Here is a 22,629-nt window from a genome sequence, read left to right as displayed (position 1 = left end):
GAACAGATGTCAAAAGGCAAGTGACTTGGAGGAAGAAACCTTACTAGAGAGACCCACAGGCTCACCGGAGGTATGGTTAAGCTCGCCTGCCTCATTAGCCCTTCCCAATGCCTCAGTATGTCTCCGTGTTTTGAGAGCTTGGCACACTGCTGTGATCCAGCACCAAGTTAAAGTCCCTGCTCAAATCCAACACCCGAACGCACAAACAGCTCTCTCAGTGGCGAAATGCAGCCGTGGGTTGCCCAGCAACAAACTGCTATCGTGGAGGCATAAGGTGGGTGGGTCGTTGAGGGAAATGTACCTGGATCGTGAGCAAGAAAAAGAATGGGAGGGGCTTTTCAAGCGTCTGAGCTTTCAAATTTACAAAATCCCTCCAAATTGTGGCTGCGTTTCTGGAAGCGGTGTTTACCTTGGCTTCCTACTGTGTTGGCAACAGCTTTCCTGCAAAGAGCAGGTGTGGTTCCACACTCTCTTCCCTCCTGACGAAAGGCTCTCAGTAGCCATATTTTCAGCCCCGCGGCATCCCAGACTAATCTCAGGCTGCTAGCCCTTTAAGCCCGACCGGCCGGCGGGGTGGGACGGGACACGACGTGGAACCACAGAACAAGCTGTGTCAGCCACGTGGTACAAGGAAGCGTTCATGTTGAAACTGGGCAAAGTGTATTTCTGCTCTGAGCTGTATAATATGATGTTCCGAGAGTATCCACTTATCTTTTCTTTAGTTGCGTTTCCAAAACTCTAAAGATGCCGCTCCTCTCGAACAAAAGCTTAGTTTAAAATACCACCACTCGTCCGGCTCTGGTGCCCGTTTTAAAAATGGTGCCTTGGTCTTCAGCGGCAGTAGTTCTTTTGCAATTAAGATCCGGGCGGAAACAATGGGTAGGTGCAACGAGGCAGAGCCGAGGTTGCTTCTTAGATCCTCTTGCAGGTCAGGAGGGAGGGTCAGGTCATAGTTGGGTTTTGTTCCTGCTGGCGCGGGAATACTCCGCCAGTAGGGAGCGGCGCTGCGGACTGCCGAGGCCTCTGAGATTGTACCCGGTTTGCTAGTTAGCTGGTTAGGCGGCGGAGCGGCGGCCCCTGGCGGGTCACCATGTGGGCCTTCCCAGAGTTGCCGCTGCCGCTGCTGGTCAATTTGATCGGCTCGCTGCTGGGTTTTGTAGCTACTGTCACCCTCATTCCTGCCTTCCGTAGCCACTTTATCGCTGCGCGCCTCTGTGGCCAGGATCTCAACAAGCTCAGCCGACAGCAGATGTGAGTAACGGCTCACGAGTTTGCTGGGGTAGGGTGCCAGGTTGTGCAGGACAGGGGCGAGAACTGAGATGCTTGGCCTTGCTGGAGACAGCTAACCCAGGCAACCCAGAACTCGGGGTGGGGTGTGTGTGTGATAGAATTGTCTATCCTGGGAGGGACGGAATGGGATCTTTGGGTGTCAGAACGTCTAGCGGTGGTAAACTCTTCCCTGTGCACAAACTCACTACTCCTCAACAAACAAAACAAAATCCTGGGAAGAAAGCCACTTTGGGTTACCGGAACCCTTACTTTAGTGAGTGACCACGCCCCTTTCCTCTTCCTCCCCCGCCGCTTACTGTTGGGCGCAGCCCAGAGTCCCAGGGAGTGATCAGCGGTGCTGTTTTCCTCATCATTCTCTTCTGCTTCATCCCTTTCCCCTTCCTGAACTGCTTTGTGGAGGAGCAGTGTAAGGCATTCCCCCACCATGAAGTAAGTGCGTTAGTGGGGCCGGGTGGCTTGGGCCGGGTACTTACTTGGGTTGGGGTTATTTGGATTACAGTGGACCCAACTGTAGAAATACTTGGACTGGTGATATAGCTCAGTGATAGAGCCTCCCTAGTTACCCAAAGCCCCGGGTTCAGGGGTCAATCCTAAACTCCAAAAGAAAAAGACAGGGAAAAAAAAAACCGAAAAAGACAGGAAGCAAGAATTCTTGAAAGGCAATATAGCAGGCTTGAGTCGTGACTTGCCCAAACCTTCCCCAGTTTGTGGCCCTGATAGGTGCCCTCCTTGCCATCTGCTGCATGATCTTCCTGGGCTTCGCTGATGATGTACTCAATCTGCGCTGGCGCCACAAGCTGCTGCTGCCCACAGCTGCCTCGCTACCTCTCCTCATGGTCTACTTCACTAACTTTGGCAATACAACCATTGTGGTACCCAAGCCCTTCCGCTGGATTCTGGGCCTGCATTTGGACTTGGGTGAGTAGCCCCGTGGGACCTACTTCAGGGTACCTTTTCCTCTGAAATCCCAATAGAACACCCTTCCTGGTGGTCCATATTCTCCATAAATATTCCTTTTCTGACCCCGTGTCTACTCAGATTTCTTTTTCCTTCCCTCCTCCTTTCCCATCTCTTCTTTCCTTCCTGTATAAGGAATTGAACCTAAGATGTCATGCTTGCTAGACAAGCACTCTGAACTATACCAAAGCTTTTCCTTTCTATTCCATTTTCTAAAAATTTCAAAACAGGAAGCCTGGGCTCAGTGGTTAAGAGCACACACTGCTCTTCTAAAGGTCCTGAGTTCAATTCCCAGCACCCACATGGCAGCCATCAACAGTCTGATGCCCTCTTCTGGTGTGCAGATGTACATGCAGACAAAGCACTCACATACATAAAATACATAACCACATAAATAAGTAATATTAATACTTATAATATTTAATATTAATAAATTAAAAAATTTCAAAACAGGGTCACATACTAAGTTGCCTTGAACTTAGCCCAGGCAGGTCTTAAACTGGTAATCCTCCTATCCCAGCCTTCCAAGTAGTTGGAATTTTAGACCTGTGCTACTAGGCCTTGCCTGTTCAGATCCTTTCATTCATCCCGTTCTGTTTCCCCAGGGATCCTGTACTATGTCTACATGGGACTGCTTGCGGTGTTCTGTACTAATGCCATCAACATCCTAGCAGGAATTAATGGCCTAGAGGCTGGCCAGTCACTGGTCATCTGTGCTTCTATCATTGTCTTCAACCTGGTGGAACTGGAAGGTAGGTGGGATTGGAGATCAGGAGGAAGACACACCTGCGAGCTAAGGGAATTGCCTGCTGTGGGTTTAGAGAATTCCTGGAGGAAAGTGACAACACAAAGGCGAATTTAGAACGGAAGCTATTTACTCTGCAGACAACCGTAAGGGGCTAAGCATGAGGAGAAACAGCAGTGCTGTCATTTATAGCTTGTCGTGAATAGCTAGACCAGTGATTTCTATCAGACATACATTTTCAGAGAACCCCAGCATCAGAAAGGGTCACCCTCTGACCACCATGGGAAAAGACCAAAAAAAAAAAACCCACAAAGCCCCCCTCCCCCAATAATCATGTCTTGAGTACAGACAAACCCAGAACACTAAGCAACATGAAATGACCGGGAACCTCTCTCAGCTAACATGAGAGGGCACAGCTTTTTCCGGTAACAATTCATTTGTTTTGTTGTTTTGAGACAGTCTTGCTATGTAACCTGGCTGGCCTCTAACTCCTCATCGTCTTTTCCTGTCTCCTGCGTGCGTGGATTGTAGACGTGTGCACCACACCTGACTTCCTCCTACTGCTTAGATTAAAATATATATATACTAAAAATGACTCGTGCCTTCCGAGAGCGCCCAGTGCAGGGCATACCTCTCCTTCCTCTCTTCCTCTCCCAGATCACACAAAACAAATCCTAAAACAAGCCCCTCAGCACTCCTGAGAAACGTTTTTTTTGTTTTGTTTTGTTTTTTTAGTTTTTCGAGACAGGGTTTCTCTGTAGCTTTGGAGCCTGTCCTGGCACTAGCTCTTGTAGACCAGGCTGGCCTCGAACTCACAGAGATCCGCCTGCCTCTGCCTCCCGAGTGCTGGGATTAAAGGCATGCGCCACCACCGCCCGGCCCTGAGAAACGTTTTATGGTTCCCTGTGTGGTATATGGTTTCGGAAGTCTTAGTTTCTAAGTAAACCCAAGTTTGACTACTAGATATTTGTGGTTGTCTTTAGTTGATAGACCTCAACAAGTGCTTAATAAAACTAAGAATTTTGTTTTGGGGCTGGAGAGATGGCTCAGTGGTTAAGAGCATTGCCTGCTCTTCCAAAGGTCCTGAGTTCAATTCCCAGCAACCACATGGTGGCTCGCAACCATCTGTAAAGAGGTCTGGCGCCCTCTTCTGGCTTTCAGGCATACACACAGAATAAAAAGTCTACGGCCATACCACCCTGAATGTGCCCGATCTCGTCTGAATCCATACATATGTGATTAAAAGCTTTGAGTGTTGTGTCAAAAAAAAAAAAAAAAAGAACTTTGTTTTGTTTTGAGATAGGGCCGTAGCATGCAGCCCTGGCACTCAGAGTTCCAAGTGCTAGGATTAAAGGCATGGGCACCATTCCTGCCCCTAGCTAAAACTCAGCGCTTTTAACACATTATCTCTTCTAAATCAAATGTTGACTCTGTGTAACCGGCATTATCCAGTTTGACAGACGGAAGCTTAGAGAAATTCAATGTGTCATATTCAAATCCACACAACTAGGAAGTAAAACTGGTATTCAAACCCATGCTGGAATTTCTAAACCGCATTTAAGACAGTCACTAGCTTTTTTGAAGGCTCAATGAAAGTGCTATAGTTTTGGGAATCGCCTGGGTGGTGTGAAAGGGGAAGTTAAAGTTAGGCCTGGTGGCAAGTACCTGTAATCCCAGCGGGGGGGGGGGGGGGGGCAGGGGGGGGTAGAGTTGGTCTGGAAAGTGAATTGCCTGAGGTGTTCCTAATGGCTGGGAATGTAAATCAGACACAGGTGAGACCGAGATGCGTAGAGGGTGTGTGGGTACTAACTTTGCTTTTTACTCTGCTCCAAAGGTGATTATCGGGATGATCATGTCTTTTCCCTCTACTTCATGATACCATTTTTTTTTACCACCTTGGGATTGCTGTATCATAACTGGTAAGTAGGCCTGTGGATAAGAGAGAACGTGATTGGCATATATGGGAGAGATGGTCTGGACATTAGAGACTAAAATTGTTCATACCTTTGTTGAGTATTCTCTGGGTCTTCCATTGGTAGTGGTTTGCCTTTCCTGTTCGTTTTGTGTGTGAGTGTGAGCATTCGTGTATTTATGGTACAGGGGATTGAATCTGGGGTCTGGGGTCTTAGAAATGCTAGGCAAGCTCTCTACTAGTTAGCTGTATTCCTGACCTTTTTCTTTTTTCTTTTGAGATGGGTGAGTGGGGGGTCTCACTTAAGTTACCCAAGTTGGCATTGCACTTACTGTATTATCAAGCTGGACTTGAACTTACAATCATCCTGCCTTGCCTTCAGCTTCAGTTTTTTTCTTTCTTTCTTTCTTCCTTCCTTCCTTCGTTTCTTTCTTTCTTTCTCTTCTTCCTTCCTTTCTTTTGGTTTTTTTGAGACGGAGCTTCTCTGTATAACAGCCCTAGCTCTTGTAGGTCAGGCTGACATCAAATGCACAGAGATCCGCTTACCTCTACCGCCTCCCGACTCTGCCTTCAGTTTCTTCAACAGCTGAGATGACAGGCTTGTGGTATTAGATACCACCCCCACCACACGTATACCATGCTGGGGATCAAATTCATGACTTTGTATACGCTAGGTGACTGCTTTATCACTAAGCCACACATCCAGCCTGGTTGTTACTGTAGAACTACGGTTTGCCCTGCAGTAGTTGGGAACAAATGCTGTGGCTCCCCCAGAAGTAGATGAATTTGGGGCTTTGGGTCCTGCAGAGTTTCCGGAACAGCCTTTCTCTTAGAACTCAGGTCAGGACTAGGCTGCTGCCGAGAGTGCATGATGGGAAGGGAAGGGTCTGTAATGACTCTGGCACTGGCTCAGATCCTCTCTCCCATCCAGGTACCCGTCCCAGGTGTTTGTGGGAGATACCTTCTGTTATTTTGCTGGCATGACCTTTGCTGTGGTGGGGATCTTGGGACACTTCAGCAAGACCATGCTGCTCTTCTTTATGCCACAAGTATTCAATTTCCTCTACTCGCTGCCTCAGCTCTTCCACATCATCCCATGTCCGCGGCACCGCATGCCCAGGTAGCCACTCTGGGACTGGAAAGGGTCATTATAGTTTTTCACCTGGGTTAACTAAAGCCAGCCTTTCTTTCCATTTCCTGGGTAAGAGGTGGAGGGAAAATAAGGGATCACTCTATGTGGGTAGCCCGCTCTAATTTACAAAGCACATTACCTTTCGTAATGTGTAGTGCTTACAACAGTTTCCATCACCCAGCTCTAAGCAGCAGAACCATAAACAAACGTCAGTGCTTAAGTGATCTTCTTAGTAACCGCAGGGGGAAAGTTCAATCACACGGAATCGTCTTCTCTTCACAGACTCAATGCGAAGACAGGCAAACTGGAGATGAGCTATTCCAAGTTCAAGACCAAGAGCCTCTCTTTCTTGGGCACCTTTATTTTAAAGGTAACAAGGTAACAAGGAGGTAAGGCCCCAGGCCACCATCCTTAACGTGCGAAAAGGGAAACCTAGGCCTTCTCAGACCCAAGGGGAGTTTGGAAGCGTCAGGAAGACCCCCTGTTGATGGGATGTATATAACTGAAGCTGTCTTTACCTCTGGTCCCTCCAGGTAGCAGAGAACCTTCGGCTAGTGACAGTTCACCGAGGTGAGGATGAGGATGGTGCCTTCACTGAATGTAACAACATGACCCTCATCAACTTGCTACTCAAAGTCTTCGGGCCCATACACGAGAGAAAACTCACACTGCTCTTGCTGCTACTACAGGTAAGATTGATGGTGGGGTGAATTATGCAAATTTTCTTAACTCTATTTCAACGCAGTTCTTATTCCAGTTCATTTTTCCTTCTAGATCCTGAGCAGTGCGGTCACCTTCTCCATTCGTTACCAGCTTGTCCGACTCTTCTATGATGTCTGAGTTCCCTGAAGATTGCCCTTTATCCCAGTCTCCACTGGACCTCACCCAGGACCAGCCTGTCTGGTCCAAGACTGCCTTCTGGTCCAGGCCTCTCTGACTGGCCATTTTTGTTTTGTTTTCAGCTTCTCCCATCACCTGTGATTACTGTCCTGGACCTTATTGGACTTAAAGTCCATCCGTTGGACTTTGCCTATTTTCTTCAGCTCGCTACTCTCCCTTTCTGTCTCATCTGCAGTCTCATAAGGGGTGTAGCAGCTTTTGCAGATATTTACAGCTCAGCTTTCAGAGCCTTGACTCTAAAGGAATTCGCCAGACCTTGAGAGAGAACCTGGGCTAGGGCTAGAGTTAGGGCCCTTACTCCAAGGTAACCTCACACTTGACTTTAAATGTTCCCATTAAGAAGAGCCAAGGCAGGCCATGCGCTCAAAATGGTGACAATAAAGGATTGTCTTTTACTTTCTCCTGTAGGTGTATCCACTCCTCTCCCTCTTTTTCCTGACCTTTGAGGTGCTTGAGGATTGAGCTCAGGGCTTCCTTGTACCTAAGTGCTGTACCACTGAACTGTGGCCCCGGCCTCAACTACTTATTTTCTGTATGGGCATTTTAGGATCAATCGGAAGAATTGGGGTGGGAACCTTCTCCAATAGGATGCTACCTCTGCCCCATCAGACCCTTTCCTGTGAGAAGCGACAGAACTGAAACCAGACAGACCATGTTGAATAAATACTGAAATACTAAACTTGTGGTAGCGTAAAGGATCACAGTGCTCAGTTTTGTGGCGTAGAATTGAACTCTCAGGTCTCATTTCTTCTCTTTGAAACCCTCCTTTTGCCAGATCTGAGGAGGGAGTGGGAATATCCTGACCCGGAAGGAGAAAGGCCGTAGTGGTTTATAGCCTAGTCCTTTTAACTTTTTTTTTTTTGCTTTATTTTTCGAGACCGTGTTTTCCCGTGTAGCCCTAGCTGTCGGGGAACTCACTCTGTTCAAGGCTGACGCTGAACTCAGAGATCCACCGGTCTCTGCTTCTGCCTCCTGAGCTGGGATTAAAGGTGTGCAGTACCACCGCCTGGCTGAGCCTTTTCCTTTAAAACCCTAGGCCGGCCCAGATTTCCCATAGACAGTAGAGAGGGCTCCAGACTCCACCCTCCTTGTCTTCCGGTTTTGATGGCGCGCAGTAGCGTTTAAACTTCGCGCGCTTAAAACGGATTGGCCACTTCCCCGGCAGATTTGCCTCCAACGATGCCTCTCCGCCTTGCTTTCTTCCCCGGGTAAAAGGTTTTCAAATTGGACCAATCGCTGGGCGAGCTCTCTCCGCCTAGGCACGTCACCGAAAGGTTAATTGCAACCAACCAGAGACCGGTATCAAAGAAAAGAGCCAATCAGGCGGCTGCGGGGGCGTGTCCAGGCAGTTTATAAGGGCGGGCTCGCCAGCGCGCGGCGACAGTTGACTGCGGCGGTTGGTGGTGTTTGTCTTCGTCGACTTCGCGCTCTGTTCTTCTACCTCGAACACGATGTCGGGTCGCGGCAAGACCGGAGGCAAGGCCCGCGCCAAGGCCAAGTCCCGCTCGTCGCGCGCGGGCCTGCAGTTCCCTGTAGGCCGAGTGCACCGGCTGCTGCGGAAAGGCCACTATGCCGAGCGCGTGGGCGCAGGCGCGCCGGTGTACCTGGCGGCCGTGCTGGAGTACCTCACCGCCGAGATCCTGGAGCTGGCGGGCAACGCGGCCCGCGACAACAAGAAGACGCGCATCATCCCGCGCCACCTGCAGCTGGCCATCCGCAACGACGAAGAGCTCAACAAGCTGCTGGGCGGCGTGACGATCGCGCAGGGCGGCGTCCTGCCCAACATCCAGGCCGTGCTGCTGCCCAAGAAGACCAGCGCCACCGTGGGGCCCAAGACGCCGGCGGGCGGCAAGAAGGCCACCCAGGCCTCCCAGGAGTACTGAGGGAGCCCGCGCCGTGGCCGCCCAGCCCTCCCCACACCTCCACAAAGGCCCTTTTCAGGGCCACCACCTCCCTCACAGAAAGAGCTGAGCCACTGAGGGCCGGGCCGCCGCGTCCCCGTCCTACCCCCTTTCCCTGCCCTCGCGCGTTTTTTGCCTCCCCTTCCCTGCACGGCCTCTGGGTCAACCACGGAGGACGCGGGCGCCACGGCGCCTGCCCACCGCGGAGCTTCGCCGGTCTCCTCTCGGTTTTTGATGGGCCGCGCGGAGAGGCTGCGACACCTCTGCTGTGGCGGACGGCCGAGATGGGCCTGAAGGTGAGTCTCTCCGCAGCTGCAGCCCGGGCGTCTCTTCAGCTTGGTGCTTAGCCCTCGCCTGGACCTTCGGAAGTGACTTGATTACCGGGCTTTGGTGAAGAGAAATGCATCATGCTGCTTGGTCCTCTATGTCCCCCTTCCTGGCCTCTGACCATTCTCACCCATCTCCATTCGTAGGCCGGTGTGTGGTGTGGCTGGGACAAAAATCACGAATAGGAACCGATTTTCTCCAGGATGCCTCCTGGAACGGAACTGGGAGACGCGTACAGGCCTATGGACAGAAGACCTGTGTTCCTGCCGCAGGAGACTGGCAGCCGGGCCTAGCCATTCCCTTTTCCTCCCCGGCGACTCACCTCACGACCCGAACATCTAGATACCAGCACATGTCAATGAAACCCTGTGTGGACTGAGCCTCTCTTGGCTTCTGAACTGGAATTTTGCAGCTATCCCAAGTTTAGAACCTTAGGCAGTGGGGAGATTCAGTGGGCTAATTTTATTAAAGGATTGTTTGGTTTTTTTAAAAATGGAGTCTTGATTCGATTTTTGGATTGCTGTAGGTTCGGGGCTGGGGATAGCTCCGTGATAGAGCCATGTGACGGGCATATGTTGTGTTGGGAGGTGGTAGTGGAACTATATAATAAGTTCCCTACAGGGGAATGGGAAAGGCTAATACAAGTGGGTCTGTAAAATGGAGACAAGCAGGCTGTAGGAATTGAAGGCCGTTCTCTTTGCTTGTTTGGTACTTCTGGGATACATTCCGAGAACATAAGGCAGTCTCAAAGTGTATGTGTGTGTGTATATATATATATATATATATATATATATATACTTTTCTTTTTTACACAGAGAAGTCTCACATTCAAAATTCAAGTTTAAAAGGGCTTTGGGTTTATTCATATCTTCCCCAACTCCACCAAAACAACCACATTCAGAACTGGTTTAATTATTAGTGGCACTGGTTACATTCAAAAGTTGGCTAAAGAGATGAAGCCCCAACTATTGAGGGGGGAAGGCAGTCATTGAGGGCCCCACGGTGAGGCATGTCTCTCGAAATCTCGGCACCCTGTGGTTCAATCTCCTGGGATAGTCACCCCCTAAGTTGGGGAGCACAGAGCACTTGAGACATGTAGGCACTGGAAAGTGGCAACAGGGTTCCTGGACCCTACAGTTAGCGCACATCATTAAGCTGCCGTGCAACATCCAGGATGTTCTTGGCTCCTTTGTTCAGCAACAAGCTGGCCAGGCTGATGCCCAGGTTCTCAGCAGCTACCTGGGCTCCTCTTGGAATGTTCCGGGCAGTGATTCCAACCAGCTGTGGGTCATCCTCTGGACCCTCTTCATGCTGGGTGACAGAAGGAATTACAGTTTGGTGAGAGGGAAGCCTACAAGTACTTTAGTTTATTCCTCCCTCATCTCCCAGCCAGTACCTGGACAGGGACCTGGATGGTGGCCTGCATAGTCTCTTGCATGCTATCTGAGCCGTCTAGACTCCAGACTCCTCCAGTCAGGTACAGCTAGGAAACAATGGGTTGTAGTACATATTCGGGAGAAAGTGTTAGCTGTTTGGGTGCACACAGAAGTGCCACAGCTGTCCCCCACCCCCATCCATTTTCCCTGCTTACCTGTCCATCGCTCATCACCGTGTGCACTGCTACTGGCACGCTGCAGCCCCCTTCCTGCAATGAATGCTCTTTGAGCTCTAAGGGCCTTTAACACCACTTTTTGACCACAAACCTCTAAGAATATTAACTGAAAAGCCTGCTGGGGCCAGACCAAGGTTCTCTCTCCACACTTAACAAAACATTCCGCAACTCTTGAGTTACCATTACATACAAAACACTTGTCTGAGAAGTCTTCCTACTGCCCTTCTGATTCCCCAAGTCCTCGCAGCACCACGGGAGGAGCCCAAGTCTTACCAGGTGCCTCAGAAAGGCCCTCTCAGCGATGCAGCGAAGCAGAGTCTCAGGGTCGTGCAACACACTCACTAGATCCAAGATATCCTGGTCCTTGGCTCGGACTTCCACAGCTAGGGCTCCCTGAAAGAAAAACAGGCTTGATCTTTCTCTAGTCGTGAAGCAGAACATGGGAACAACCCCTCTTCTGCCTGCTTCCCAGGGTCTTCTGCTTGCCAAAGCCTGAACATTTTATTTGAGGGGGAGCAGATGCCAAAGATTATAAATGCAGATTTATGAAGAGGCACATGAACAAAGCCTCTCCAGGCAAACTTACCTGACCCACAGCGTACATACATTCCTCTGGATGCAAGATCTGTGGAGGCAGACAACAGAACGGTGGGCAGTGAGCTAGGGTTTGCCACCAGGAAGCCTGGGGAAGGCACGAACAGGAGTCTGGCCTCTAATCTCACGCCCTAGCCTGAGCTTACTCTGGCTTGTCGTGTTATTGACAGAATGGTCACGAAGATAGCAGGAGAGAGAGGCAGATTAAATAGAATGGAACAGGGCAGCGCCTACCTGCCCCACCCGGTTCTGCCAGCCCATGCGCTGCAGACCAGCCACAGCCAGGACGATGGCACTGAACTCCTGCTGCTCATCCAGCTTCCGCAGTCGGGTGTTGAGGTTGCCCCGCTGTGGAGAGATGCTAAGGAGAACCGTGACCCACACAGTGCACCCTCTGGCCCACAGTCTCTTGTCCCCCTCTAGCTGACTTTTACAGACTCTTAGACAGGATCTCACGATGTAGTCTGACTGTACTGATACTCACTATGTAGATCAGGCTGGACTTGAACTCAAAGAGATCCGCCTGCCTCTGCCCCCAGAGTGCTGGGATTAAAGGCATGCGCCACCACATACTATTTTTAATTTGTTTGTTTTTTGTTTTTCGAGGCAGGGTTTCTCTAGCTTTGGAGCCTGTCCTGGAACTAGCTCTTGTAGACCAGGCTGGCCTCGAACTCAAAGAGATCCATCTGTCGCTGCCTCCCGAGTGCTGGGATTAAAGGTGTGTGCCACCACTGCCCAGGTGGAACATACTATTTTATTTATTTATTTATTTTAGTTTTATGTGTATGGGTGTTTTGCATGCATGTATGTCAGCAGAGGTCAAAAGAGGGCATCAGATCCCCTAGAGCTGAAGTTAGAGACAGGTGAGCCACCAAGTGAGTGCTGGGAGTTGAACCAGAGTCCTCTGGAAAAGCAGCCAGTGTTTTTAACCACTAAGCCATCTCTCCAGCCCCAGGTCATACTCTTTTTAAAATGAGTTTTATGAACCACAAAGCCACTGTAAAAATCAAAACTGCTTAGTAGCAAATAAAGTAAAAACGGGAGCACCTTCAATCCTGGCCATCCAGAAGTAATTACTGATGGATGTATTGTCAACGCCTGTCGTCTCCCTAACTAACATGCACTCTATACGCAGGAACAATGCTTATTTTACATTTATCCTTGTTGCCAGGCACCTGCCAGAGTTTAAGAAAACATTAAAGATGGATGGGTGGGTGGATGGATGGACAGACAGACATATGGAAAGACAGATAACCCACTGCCCTTCCCTCCTGTAGAAGGATACAATACTCCTGAATTCCAGATGTGGGAATTTTCTCTGCAGCTGGGCCACTCTCCTCAGGGAGCTGGTTCCCACCGCGCTGCTCAGAGAGAGAGTTGAAAATTAAATTTAACATGGGCTGCCCGCTGCTCTCCACCGTCCGTCCCTCTGTCTTCTGTCCACCAGGCCCCACTCACCTTTTCTCTGGCAAAGTTTCTAGAGTCTTCCCCATAAATTTTGGGTGAAAGACAACAGCATCACAAGGATTTTCCCGTCTGGAGAGAAAATGATGAAATAAATTTATTATTATTTGGAGACAGAGTTTAACTCTAGCCCTAACATTTGTGATGTACCCCAAGCTAGCTCAAATTCACAATAATCCTCCTGTCTCAGCCTCCAGAATGCTAAGATTATAGGTGTGATCCACTAGGCTTGACTTTTTATTTTTTTTATAAAAGGTTTCCTGTTTTTGCTTTCTTGGTTGTTTACATTTTCACTTCTGGGGCCGGAGAGTATGCATGCCATGGCACGTATGTGTCCGTCAGATCACAACTTGTGGGATTCAGTTCTCCCCTTCTACCATATGAACCCCAGGGACTGAACTCAGGTCATCAGGCTTGACAGCAAATGCCAGCTAGGCCATGGTAAGCTAGCCTTCTTGCACCCCACACCTTGAGACACAATCTCACTAAATTCTCAGGCTGGTTGAAATCACTCTAGCCCAAGCAAGCTGGGAACTTCTGATCCTCTTTCTTAGCCATCCCTGGTAGCTGGGATCACAGGCCTGTGCCACTGAGCCCAACTCCATGCACCCTAACTAGCCGACCAACTGGCTTTTCCCAGAGCTTCCTGCCCTGCTTAATGACTGACAACCTTCCCAGCAGAGGGCTAGGTGGCCACGTCCCAAAGGGAAAAAAGTCAAAGACTCCCATGGTGGGATCCACCCCGCCCAGCCCCTCGCCATAGCTCTTACTTGCAGATGGCTCCAATGGTGAAGCCAGGAGGTAGTATAGTGGGCACATCCTTCAGCGAGTGAACAACCAGGTCCACTCTAGAGAGAGAGGGGAGGGCATGCAGAGAGGAGTTGAGTAGTTGACCTTACACTTCTCTACCTACCTGAGCTATAGCCATCCAGGAAGAGGCAGTCCTAAGACCTAAGGACCCTGAGGCCTGCTTTCCTCTCAATGACTCTACCCCGTTTCCCAGACAATCTTATGTTTAGGCAGCTAGGTGGCTCCAAAACAAGCCACTCCCCTGTGTGGATGCCTAGGAGCTCCTTAGCCTAACACCAACAGTCCTGCTAATATTGGAGGGCCACTCTGGGGTTCAGTGAGAGACTGGGGAGGGCCATGCGCTCCATTCTCACTTACTCATTCTTCTCCAGGGCGTATTCTAGCTCCTTGGTAAACAGGCTTTTCTCTCCAATCTGCCAGGGAAGAGAGCCTCAGAGTGCAACCCCTTGTGGAAATGGGGGGGGAGGGGCGGGGGGAGAGGGACTGGAAGAGCAGGGACAGGGATGGCCATTACCTTAGAGAGTGCAGTATCGAGAATCTTGTCCCCCGTGGTAGACATGGCAACTGAGGAGAGAGTCAGTCAGGTACCGTTAATCAGCATCTACGGCCACCATTGGATCAGCACAGCACTAAGAGTCCCACAAGCCCCAGCTCCTACCCTCGAGGAATACACACACTAACAGAAAAAGCAGACCCAAGGAAGAAGGTATGCCAGGCTAGCCCAGGCAGTTGGAGGTAAACGTGTTCACAGGAGGTTAGCCCTCCACCTGCAAGCTGCTAAAACAAGACTCTCACAAACAGGTTTTGACCGCCCGCAGAGTCCAAACTGCCGCCTTCTCCCATTCACAGGCCTCCCCCTCGCTGCCATTCATTCCTCTCAAGCAAACTTACTGATTTCAAACTGCATGCCCGGGTGCAAGGTTTTCAGCATCGCCACCACAGAGTCCGTCTGTATGCGAGCCAGCTGGGGACAGAGATCTGGATTGTTCCTGCCTTCCCTGGCCACTGCCCCAGCTCAAATCCTCAAGATAAAATGGGTCTAGACTTCTCACGTGGGGATGAGAGGGAAGGGCCTGGCCTGGGAGTTCTTTCTGTGTCTCTAACCACTTCCCTGGTCCAGGGACTTTCTTTTCAGAGGAAGTCAAGGTCCAACATCAGTAAGGCCGCCATTCCCGATGAGACTGACTCCCAGACATTCTTGTGTCCTCTATGCTAGGAACTAACCCTCTGGGTCCCGTCAACTGGCGGCCTTGTGAGCATTAGTTAGAACTCTTATGGCAACCCCATGCGTCTGTACTCACCTGGCTCTTACGGGTCCCCACGCGAATCACCCTCATCTTTGAGCCGTTTTCTCCCTGCAGAAGAAAGCCCCCAGGTTAGAGTCTGTTCCACGACACCTTATCCAAGAACCAGGACCACCGGCTTTGGAGAAAGGATCCCAGGCTCTGGCCAGGGAGTCTTCAAATAGGGAAAGATTCCCACGACTGGTCCTCTAACCTTCCTTGGTACCTTCTGCCCTCCTACAGGATCCAGAGAAGCAGGGACCAAAGAAAAGCTGTAAGAGGCTGAGGCTCCTTCGTGGTAACGGCAGCAGCAACTACGACACTGAGCCTCAAAGCCCAGCCTGGCCAAAGCTGTTCTCACTGGGAGGGTTGCACAGCCAGGTGGGGAAAATGATAAGGCCCATCAGCCTAAGCACAGCGAGGGTGGGCCCTGCCGGAGGGTGGGGCCTGCAAGAGGCTGGGGCTTGACAGCTGAAGCCACACACAGAGGACAGGTTTGCTGTCCACAACAACTCAGGTACTTGAGAAAGTCTCACTTCCCACTAGGTGAGACACTAAGGGTTCCTTACCTGACCTACAAGGACTGAGGTCAGCCAATCTAATACATAGTGCTCTGTTCACCCTCTTTACTGGGTGGCTTTGGGGACATCATCCCATCAAGGTCTTGTTAAATGAAAGGCCACCTGATGCCAAGATGTCTCATTGTCCCATAAGACTATGAGGATGGGGGCTGAAGAGATGGCTCAGCAGTTAAGAGCACTGACTGTTTTTCCAGAGGATCCGGGTTCAACTCCCAGCACCCACATGACAGCTCACAATTCTCTTAACTCCAGTTCCAGAGGACCTGACACCCTCACACATATATGAGTGCAAAGCACCGATGCACAGGCTGGAGAGATGGCCCCATGATTAAGAGCACTGGCTCCTCTTCCAGGGGTCCTGAGTTCAATTCCCAGCAACCACATGGTGGCTCACAACCATCTAGAGTGAGATCCGGTGCCCTCTTCTGGTGTGCAAGCATACATGCAGGCAGAACATTGTATACATAATAAATAAATCTTAAAAAAAAAAATAAGAGGCCAGGCCAGACAGTGGTAGTGCATGCCTTTAATCCCAGCACTCGGGAGGCAGAAACGGGCGGATCTCTGTGAGTTCGAGGCCAGTCTGGTCTACAGAGTGAGATCCAGGACAGACTCCAAAGCTACACAGAGAAACCCTGTCTCGAAAAAAACCAAAAAATAATTAATTAATTAAAAAAAAAAAAAGGTCGAGCAGCAGAGGTGCAAACTTTTAATCCCAGCACTTGGGAGGCAAAGGCAGGGGGATCTCAGTGAGTTGGAGGTCAGCTTGGTCTACCAAGTGAGTTCTAGAACAATCAGGACTTTTACACAGAGAAACCCTGTCTCGAAAAACCAAAAAATAAAATAAAATGAAAGTAAGGATAGTCTATGAGGAACTGCCTAACATTAATTTGTCTAAATGTTTTTTTTTTCTGATGTCAGAGCTAGAGCCAAGAGCTCAAAGGGACACACCTCTTCCTCCTGTCACGGAGCCTTGGATAAAGGTGTTTAGTGTCAAGCAGGTAGAACTGGGTTCTGCAGCCTGACACAAAGCTCTTATTTCTTCCTGCTGACTGGAGCCACTGTAGAGACCGTGCGCCCTCCCTGGAGCCACCGTAGAAGCCGTGCGCCCTCCCTGCACTGGGTCCCTCTTCCTCCTCTCACAGGTTCTTCTGCAGCAGGCAGACGCTCAGGTTCTTGGTCCCTGGAGGAGGTGAAACTTACCCTTGGACTCCAATCTACTCCACTGTGATAATTCCTCCCTCGAACAACTCTGAGACAGCCTCTCCCGTTTAGCTAGGCTTGAAACACTCAACACAGAAATTCCAGGCCACAGGAAGCCCACAGGAAGGAATTACTAGGTTTAAGCAATTCCTTAATTGACCCCATACAGAATTTTCAAGTCCAATTGTTCCATTAAAAAAAATGAGTATTGGGTGATGATGGCCTTTAATCCCAGCACTCAGGAGGCAGAGGCAGGCGGATCTCTGAGTTCTAGGCCAGCCTGGTCTATGAGTTCCAGGGCAGCCAGGACTACACAGAGAAACCCTGTCTCAACCACCCCCCACCCCCAAAATAATACTGTGATGTGAAGGGCTGGAGAGATGGTTCCCTGATTAAAACACTGGCTGTTCTTCCCGAGGATGTAGGTTCAATTTCCAGTACCCACACAGAGGTTACAACGGTCTGTAACTCTAGTTCCAGGGGATCTCTGGTTCCCTCATCTGGCCTATGCTGGGCACACACATAGTTCACAAAGACATGTTTTCAAGCCAAACACCCATACATATAAACAAACTACTTTTGTTTGGTTTCCGGAGACAGGGTTTCCCAATGTAATCCTGGCACTCCGGGAACTCACTCTGTAAACAAGGTTGGCCTTGAACTCAGAGATCCTGCTGATTCTGCTGGGATTAAAGGCACACCTGTGCCACCACTGCCAGGCATAACAAATTAATTTTTTAAAAAAGTATTTGTTGTTGGACATGTGGCATATGCCTTTGTTCCCAGCATTCAGGAGGCAGAGATAGGCAGAGCTCTGTGAGTTTGAGGCCAGCCTGGGTCTACAAAGCAAGTTCCAGGACAGCAAGGGCTGTTCTACAGAGAAACCAGGTCTCCAAAAAACAAACAAACAAACAAACAAAAATAAAAATTTGGGCTGGCCTGGCAAGATGCTGTACAAAACTGATGACATTAAGTTCTAGCCCCAGATACTGTGGAATGAGTTAACCTCCACTGCACACTTGCACTATGGCCTGTGTCCATGGGCACAAACACAGACGCGGTAACAAGAAACAGTAATCAAATAAAAAGAAAAATAAAACACACAGGGCACGGTGGCACATGTCTAGTAACCTGGAGAATCGGCCCAGCCCAGGAGTCTGAGCCCAGCCAGGTGAAGGGAGTATTATCATTTATAGGCTTGGGCCATTGTTTCTGCCTACTGTCCTCACAACAACCCTACTGTGAGACAGCGCAGGTACTTCCAGCAAGTGTCACAGAGCAAAGATGCAGAGAGGTCAAATGAATGGCTGAAAGTCTCACAGCAACGCACAGGCAGAAAGTGGGCACTGAGATCTCGACCTTCCTCCTCCCAACCTGAAATGTCTACAGTAACAAAGCCTCTTGCGGCTCCCAGGCTGGGCAAGAGATAAGCAGGCCCCACAGCTCTGCGTTATCTCAGGCAGTCAGTGGCCTTAGAGCTCAGTGTAAGGCCTGCCTGCCAGTCCAGAGCTTTCCAGCAGGTTAGGAATGACAAAGCCCAAGCGGCTCCCAGTGACAAGAGTAATTCAGGTGTGTCTTAGCTGGGTGGCTGGGGTTGGGTGACTTTTATAACGGAGAAAGGGAGAAGGCACACCTCCAAGATGTTTGCATATACTTCTAAGTCATGGGGCGGGGGGTGCTCTCCTATGAATCAACCGGCTAGTGTTCCAAGGCAGCTGGATTTGCCTTGACCCCTACCTAAGTCATGAAAGAATCTTGTCTGTGTATACACTTTTACTAGCCCACTATCCCTTAAGCTAAGGAAAATCCCGGCAGAAGCCCAAAGATGGACCATCTTTCCACTCCCAACCCTGCCCCTACTGCTCAGGATCACCCCCTTCCCTTCGTAAGGGCAACTTAGTTACTGGCCCTTTAAAATGTCTAGAGGGAGGGGGGGAAATGACAGCTAGCTGTTCTGACCAATGGACGACGGAGCATGGCAACTCGGGACCAATCGTTGCATCCAAAAAAACCCAGAGGCGTGCGGGTCGCCGGCTCAGGACTCACCGCCGTTGCAGCCGCGCTGCCGTTACCGGACATGACTCCGCTTAGGGCGCAGGCGCGGCGCTGCCGCTGCGGCGCCCTGGAGGCTGCAGAAGCCGGCGACCTGGGCCGGCGGGGACTGAAGGCACATGGGGGCCGAGCCCGCACTCCAGCCGAGTTGCAGGACCTGCCGAGCTCTGCGTCACATCCGCTGCCCTCTCTCGAAGGGGCGGCACCTTCCTCTGGGCGGGAATTAGGGTTGCGACATAACCGGCTTCATTGCCGGCATCCACCTGGCCTACTGCACAGAATAACCAGTGGTTTTAATTTTATGGTTTTAATATTTTTTTGCTTTTCTTTTTTTTCATTTTGTTTTTCGAGACAGGGTTTTACTGTGTAGCCCTGGGTGTCCTGGAACTCACTTTGTAGACCAGACTGGCCTCGAACTCATGAGTGCTGGTATTAAAGGCTTGCGCCGCTACCATCCGGCTATTTTTCATTGTATTTATTAAATTGTGTAGTGTGGGTGCGCGTCTGCCATGGTGTGCATAGAGAGGTCAGGATAACTTAAGGGAGTCAGTTCTCTACCCTCCATTATGTCCCGGAGAGTTTGAACAAGTTACCATATCTGCTGAGGTGCATTCAACATCGACAGATGACAGGGCTCGAGACAGCTCCTTAGACTTTCACAGCTTCACCTCTCCGGCACTGATGTAAGCAATTAGTGTAAATGTGCTGTTTCTTTCTTCTAATCAAACTAAACTTTGCTATACTGTAAAGTAAGCAGGTCTTTTTAAGGCAAGGTTTGGGCTATTAAGAGCTCAGGCTGGCCTTGAACTTTTCCATTCTTCAGGCTCAGTCTCCCACAGCAGACAGCAGTTCTTGTTTGTTTGAGACAAGGGCCTTGGGTAGCCCAGAATGTCCTTGGACTCCACCTTGGTACGTGCTAGGATTACAGCCTGTACCACCATTCTTTGTTGACCCCCTGCAGCTGGAAAGGCTAAAAATTTATCCCAGAGTGCCTCTGTCTTCCTCCCACAGACCGCGTGAATCACACCCAATACAACAATGCTTGAATTTCTACTTTAAGAAAATGAAACTGGCTGGGCAGTGCTTGCACACACCTTTAATCCCAGCACTCAGGAGGTAGAGACAGGCGGATCTCTGAGTGTTGACCTAAAATGTGGGTTCCAGGATAGCCAGGGTTACACAAAGAAACCCTGTGTCGGAAAACAGAACACACAACACACAATGAACGTAGTATAAAGAGGTGAATGGCTCAGGAGTTAAGAGCACTTGCTGCTCTAACAGAGGACCTGGGTCTGGTTCCCAGCACCAATACGGGGTTCTCAGGCACCTGTAAGTACAGTTCCAGAGGCTGTTACCCTCTTCTAGTCACCCTGAGCATTAGGTATGCATGTGTACACATACATACAGGCAGGCATTCATATGTATACATGTATGTATATACCTTCCTAAAGGAAAAGGTCCTGGCTACTCCTGTAATTCCACCACTCAGGAGTTGGAGGATCAGAACCTCAAGGTCGTCTTCAGTTACACAGTAAATTTGAAGTTAATCTGGGCTACAAGAAACCCGATCAAAAAGAAAAAAGAAATCCGGCTGGGCTGGGTGGTCATACCTTTATTCTCAGCACTCAGGAGTCCGAGGCAAATCTCTGCAAGTTTGTGGTCAGACTCTTTGTCTCAAAAAGGGTGTATGGGGTATGCAACCCTAAAGACGAGGGGGGTGACAACACGTATGTTGATGAAATTCAAGGCCTCACACTGCCCACTGAGCAGTGTCCCCAGCCTTGAAGAGCACTTGTTAGGTGTGTGCTGGCACTGGGGAAGCTGAGGCCAAAGCATTCTGAATCCAGTGCTATGCCGATGACAAGACCCTGTCTCGAAAACAAAACACACACACACGCTGCACTGGCATGTATGGCACTTGTTTCTTTTGTTTGTTTGTTTGTTTGTTTTTGTTTTTTGAGACAGGGTTTCTGTGGCTTTGGAGCCTGTCCTGGAACTAGCTCTGTAGACCAGGCTGGTCTCGAACTCACAGAGATCCGCCTGCCTCTGCCTCCCGAATGCTGGGATTAAAGGAATGTACGGTATAGCATGCCCAAGACCTTGGGTTAGGTCCAAAAAACACACACATGGATCTTCCCACTACTTTAACAGTAACAAATCGAGCATTGTTCAAAGACATAGACGGCCATTTGTTTCATAAGTCTGTTAATATTGTTCACAATAATGTACAGATGAAAACATTGAGGTTCTGAGAAAGTGTGAATTGTCCTAAGTTGCTGGAAGGAGCGGTGCATACCTATGATCCCAGCTACGGGTGATGAAGACAGGTGAGGATGGCTTGAGCCTAGACAACACAGGAAGACCCCATCTCAAAATAAAAAAAATAGCTTTCAGAGATGTCAAAATGGCTCAGTGGGTAAAGTATTTAACAGTGCAGCTGTGATGACCTGAGTCTGACTCCATGGTAAAGGTGGACGGAGAGAATCCATAAAGTTGTCCTCTGACCTCCACAGGTGTGCCATCTCATGCCCACTGTACCTCCACCTCTCACACACACACACATTCTCTCTCTCTCTCTCTCTCTCTCTCTCTCTCTCTCTCTCTCTCTCACACACACACACACACACACACACACACACTAAATGAATGTAATAAAAGGTTTTTTTTCTTTTTTTTAAATTTATTTATTATGTATACAATATTCTGCCTGTGTGTATGTCTGCAGGCCAGAAGAGGGCACCAGACCCCATTACAGATGGCTGTGAGCCACCATGTGGTTGCTGGGAATTGAACTCAGGACCTTTGGAAGAGCAGGCAATGTTCTTAACCTCTGAGCCATCTCTCCAGCCCCCATAATAAAAGTTTTTAAGAGTAACCCTAAGTCAAATAATACAACTAGGATTCAATCTCAGGCCATCTGATTCAGTCTATCAAACTGCTATAGAAAAGGTAGCAGTACCTGTAAACCCAACACCTGGGAAACTGTCACTAGATCAAGGTCAGCCAGGGATAAGCTTGTGCCAGTGAAACTTCTGTCATTCTAATCTGAATCCTAACCCTAGCCTTTAACAAAACTTAAATCACAGGGCCCATGATTTTTTCTTCCGAGACAGGGTCACGGTAGCCCTGGCGGACCTAGAACTCAGAGACCTGCTTGTCTCTGCCCACTTAGTGCTGCATGCCCCACCATGCCCAGCTCCTGTTACTTTCTTTAAGCAATCTCACAGGAGCAATTACTGATGGTACCCCAAATAACAATCACAGTAATATAACCTTTAGCCTGACTTCAAAAGGGGGAAACAACGTCTAAACAAAATATCTTTTATCCTGCTTATCTGATATTGAATTCAGAAAAATACTAACCTTTCACGACTAGGTCCAAGGCTATCTGGCTTCTGTTTATTTCAAAACACTCTATTATTATTACGTGTGTGTGTGTGTGTGTGTGTGTGTGTGTGTGTGTGTGCACTCACGTGCGTGGATATGCAAGAATGTGTATGGAGGGAAGAGGCCAACTCGAGGCAGTCCTTTCCTTTCACCTTGTAGCCCCAAGAGATCAAACTCAGATCCTCAGGCTGTGCAAGTGCACCTACCTGCTGAGTCAGCTCACTGAGCTGTAGGTTTTGAAACAGGTGCAGCCCACAGAGAATTCGCCATCAACTCTCTACTGAGGCTGGTTTAAACCCGACCCTCTGTCTCCACCAAGAAAGTGCTGGGTCATAGGTGGGGGAGGAGTGTCATTCCCAGTGTCTGCTGGACTCTTTCTTCCTCCTGAACTCGACTAAGCAAGAGCTGGGCTGTATGCCTTGCTCAGTCACTTTTTGTTTAGAGACAAAGGTCTACGTAACCCTGGCCTAAAACTTGCC

General features: G+C 49.5%; 3 protein-coding genes across 7 annotated transcripts; 2 read left to right on the top strand and 1 right to left on the bottom strand.

Moving 5' to 3' along the window:
* Positions 1–626: 626 nt before the first annotated feature.
* On the top strand, positions 627–7,336 carry Dpagt1 (dolichyl-phosphate N-acetylglucosaminephosphotransferase 1). 2 transcript variants are annotated; one of them, XM_075966217.1, is made up of 9 exons: positions 627–1,251; positions 1,599–1,719; positions 1,995–2,208; positions 2,853–2,999; positions 4,827–4,911; positions 5,836–6,024; positions 6,319–6,406; positions 6,570–6,725; positions 6,811–7,336. In XM_075966217.1, the coding sequence occupies exons 1-9, from the start codon at positions 1,091–1,093 to the stop codon at positions 6,874–6,876; spliced, it is 1,227 nt and encodes a 408-aa protein (XP_075822332.1). In that variant the 5' UTR covers positions 627–1,090; the 3' UTR covers positions 6,877–7,336. The 2 variants fall into 2 exon arrangements, 1 of the variants encoding a protein (XP_075822332.1); XR_012910040.1 differs by having other exon boundaries at positions 908–1,251; positions 6,319–6,425.
* A 972-nt stretch (positions 7,337–8,308) lies between these two features.
* H2ax (H2A.X variant histone) lies at positions 8,309–9,657 on the top strand. Its single transcript, XM_075966223.1, has 2 exons — positions 8,309–9,133; positions 9,311–9,657. The coding sequence occupies exon 1, from the start codon at positions 8,388–8,390 to the stop codon at positions 8,817–8,819; it is 432 nt and encodes a 143-aa protein (XP_075822338.1). The 5' UTR covers positions 8,309–8,387; the 3' UTR covers positions 8,820–9,133; positions 9,311–9,657.
* A 341-nt stretch (positions 9,658–9,998) lies between these two features.
* On the bottom strand, positions 9,999–18,940 carry Hmbs (hydroxymethylbilane synthase). Of its 4 annotated transcripts, none has more exons than XM_075966218.1 (14): positions 18,758–18,940; positions 14,946–14,999; positions 14,536–14,608; positions 14,159–14,208; positions 14,002–14,057; positions 13,605–13,682; positions 12,829–12,906; positions 12,656–12,731; positions 11,605–11,718; positions 11,363–11,401; positions 11,050–11,169; positions 10,756–10,809; positions 10,561–10,647; positions 9,999–10,475 (listed from the first exon to the last, which is right to left on the bottom strand). In XM_075966218.1, the coding sequence occupies exons 1-14, from the start codon at positions 18,788–18,790 to the stop codon at positions 10,302–10,304; spliced, it is 1,086 nt and encodes a 361-aa protein (XP_075822333.1). In that variant the 5' UTR covers positions 18,791–18,940; the 3' UTR covers positions 9,999–10,301. The 4 variants fall into 4 exon arrangements, with proteins under 4 accessions (XP_075822333.1, XP_075822335.1, XP_075822336.1 ...); XM_075966220.1 differs by lacking the exon at positions 18,758–18,940 and adding an exon at positions 16,460–16,691; XM_075966221.1 differs by lacking the exon at positions 18,758–18,940 and adding an exon at positions 15,154–15,223 and having other exon boundaries at positions 10,165–10,475.
* Positions 18,941–22,629: the final 3,689 nt, after the last annotated feature.

Source organism: Microtus pennsylvanicus, chromosome 3 (assembly GCF_037038515.1).
Source record: "Microtus pennsylvanicus isolate mMicPen1 chromosome 3, mMicPen1.hap1, whole genome shotgun sequence".
Taxonomy (NCBI): domain Eukaryota; kingdom Metazoa; phylum Chordata; class Mammalia; order Rodentia; family Cricetidae; genus Microtus; species Microtus pennsylvanicus.
This window is presented reverse-complemented; position numbering and strand designations above follow the sequence as displayed.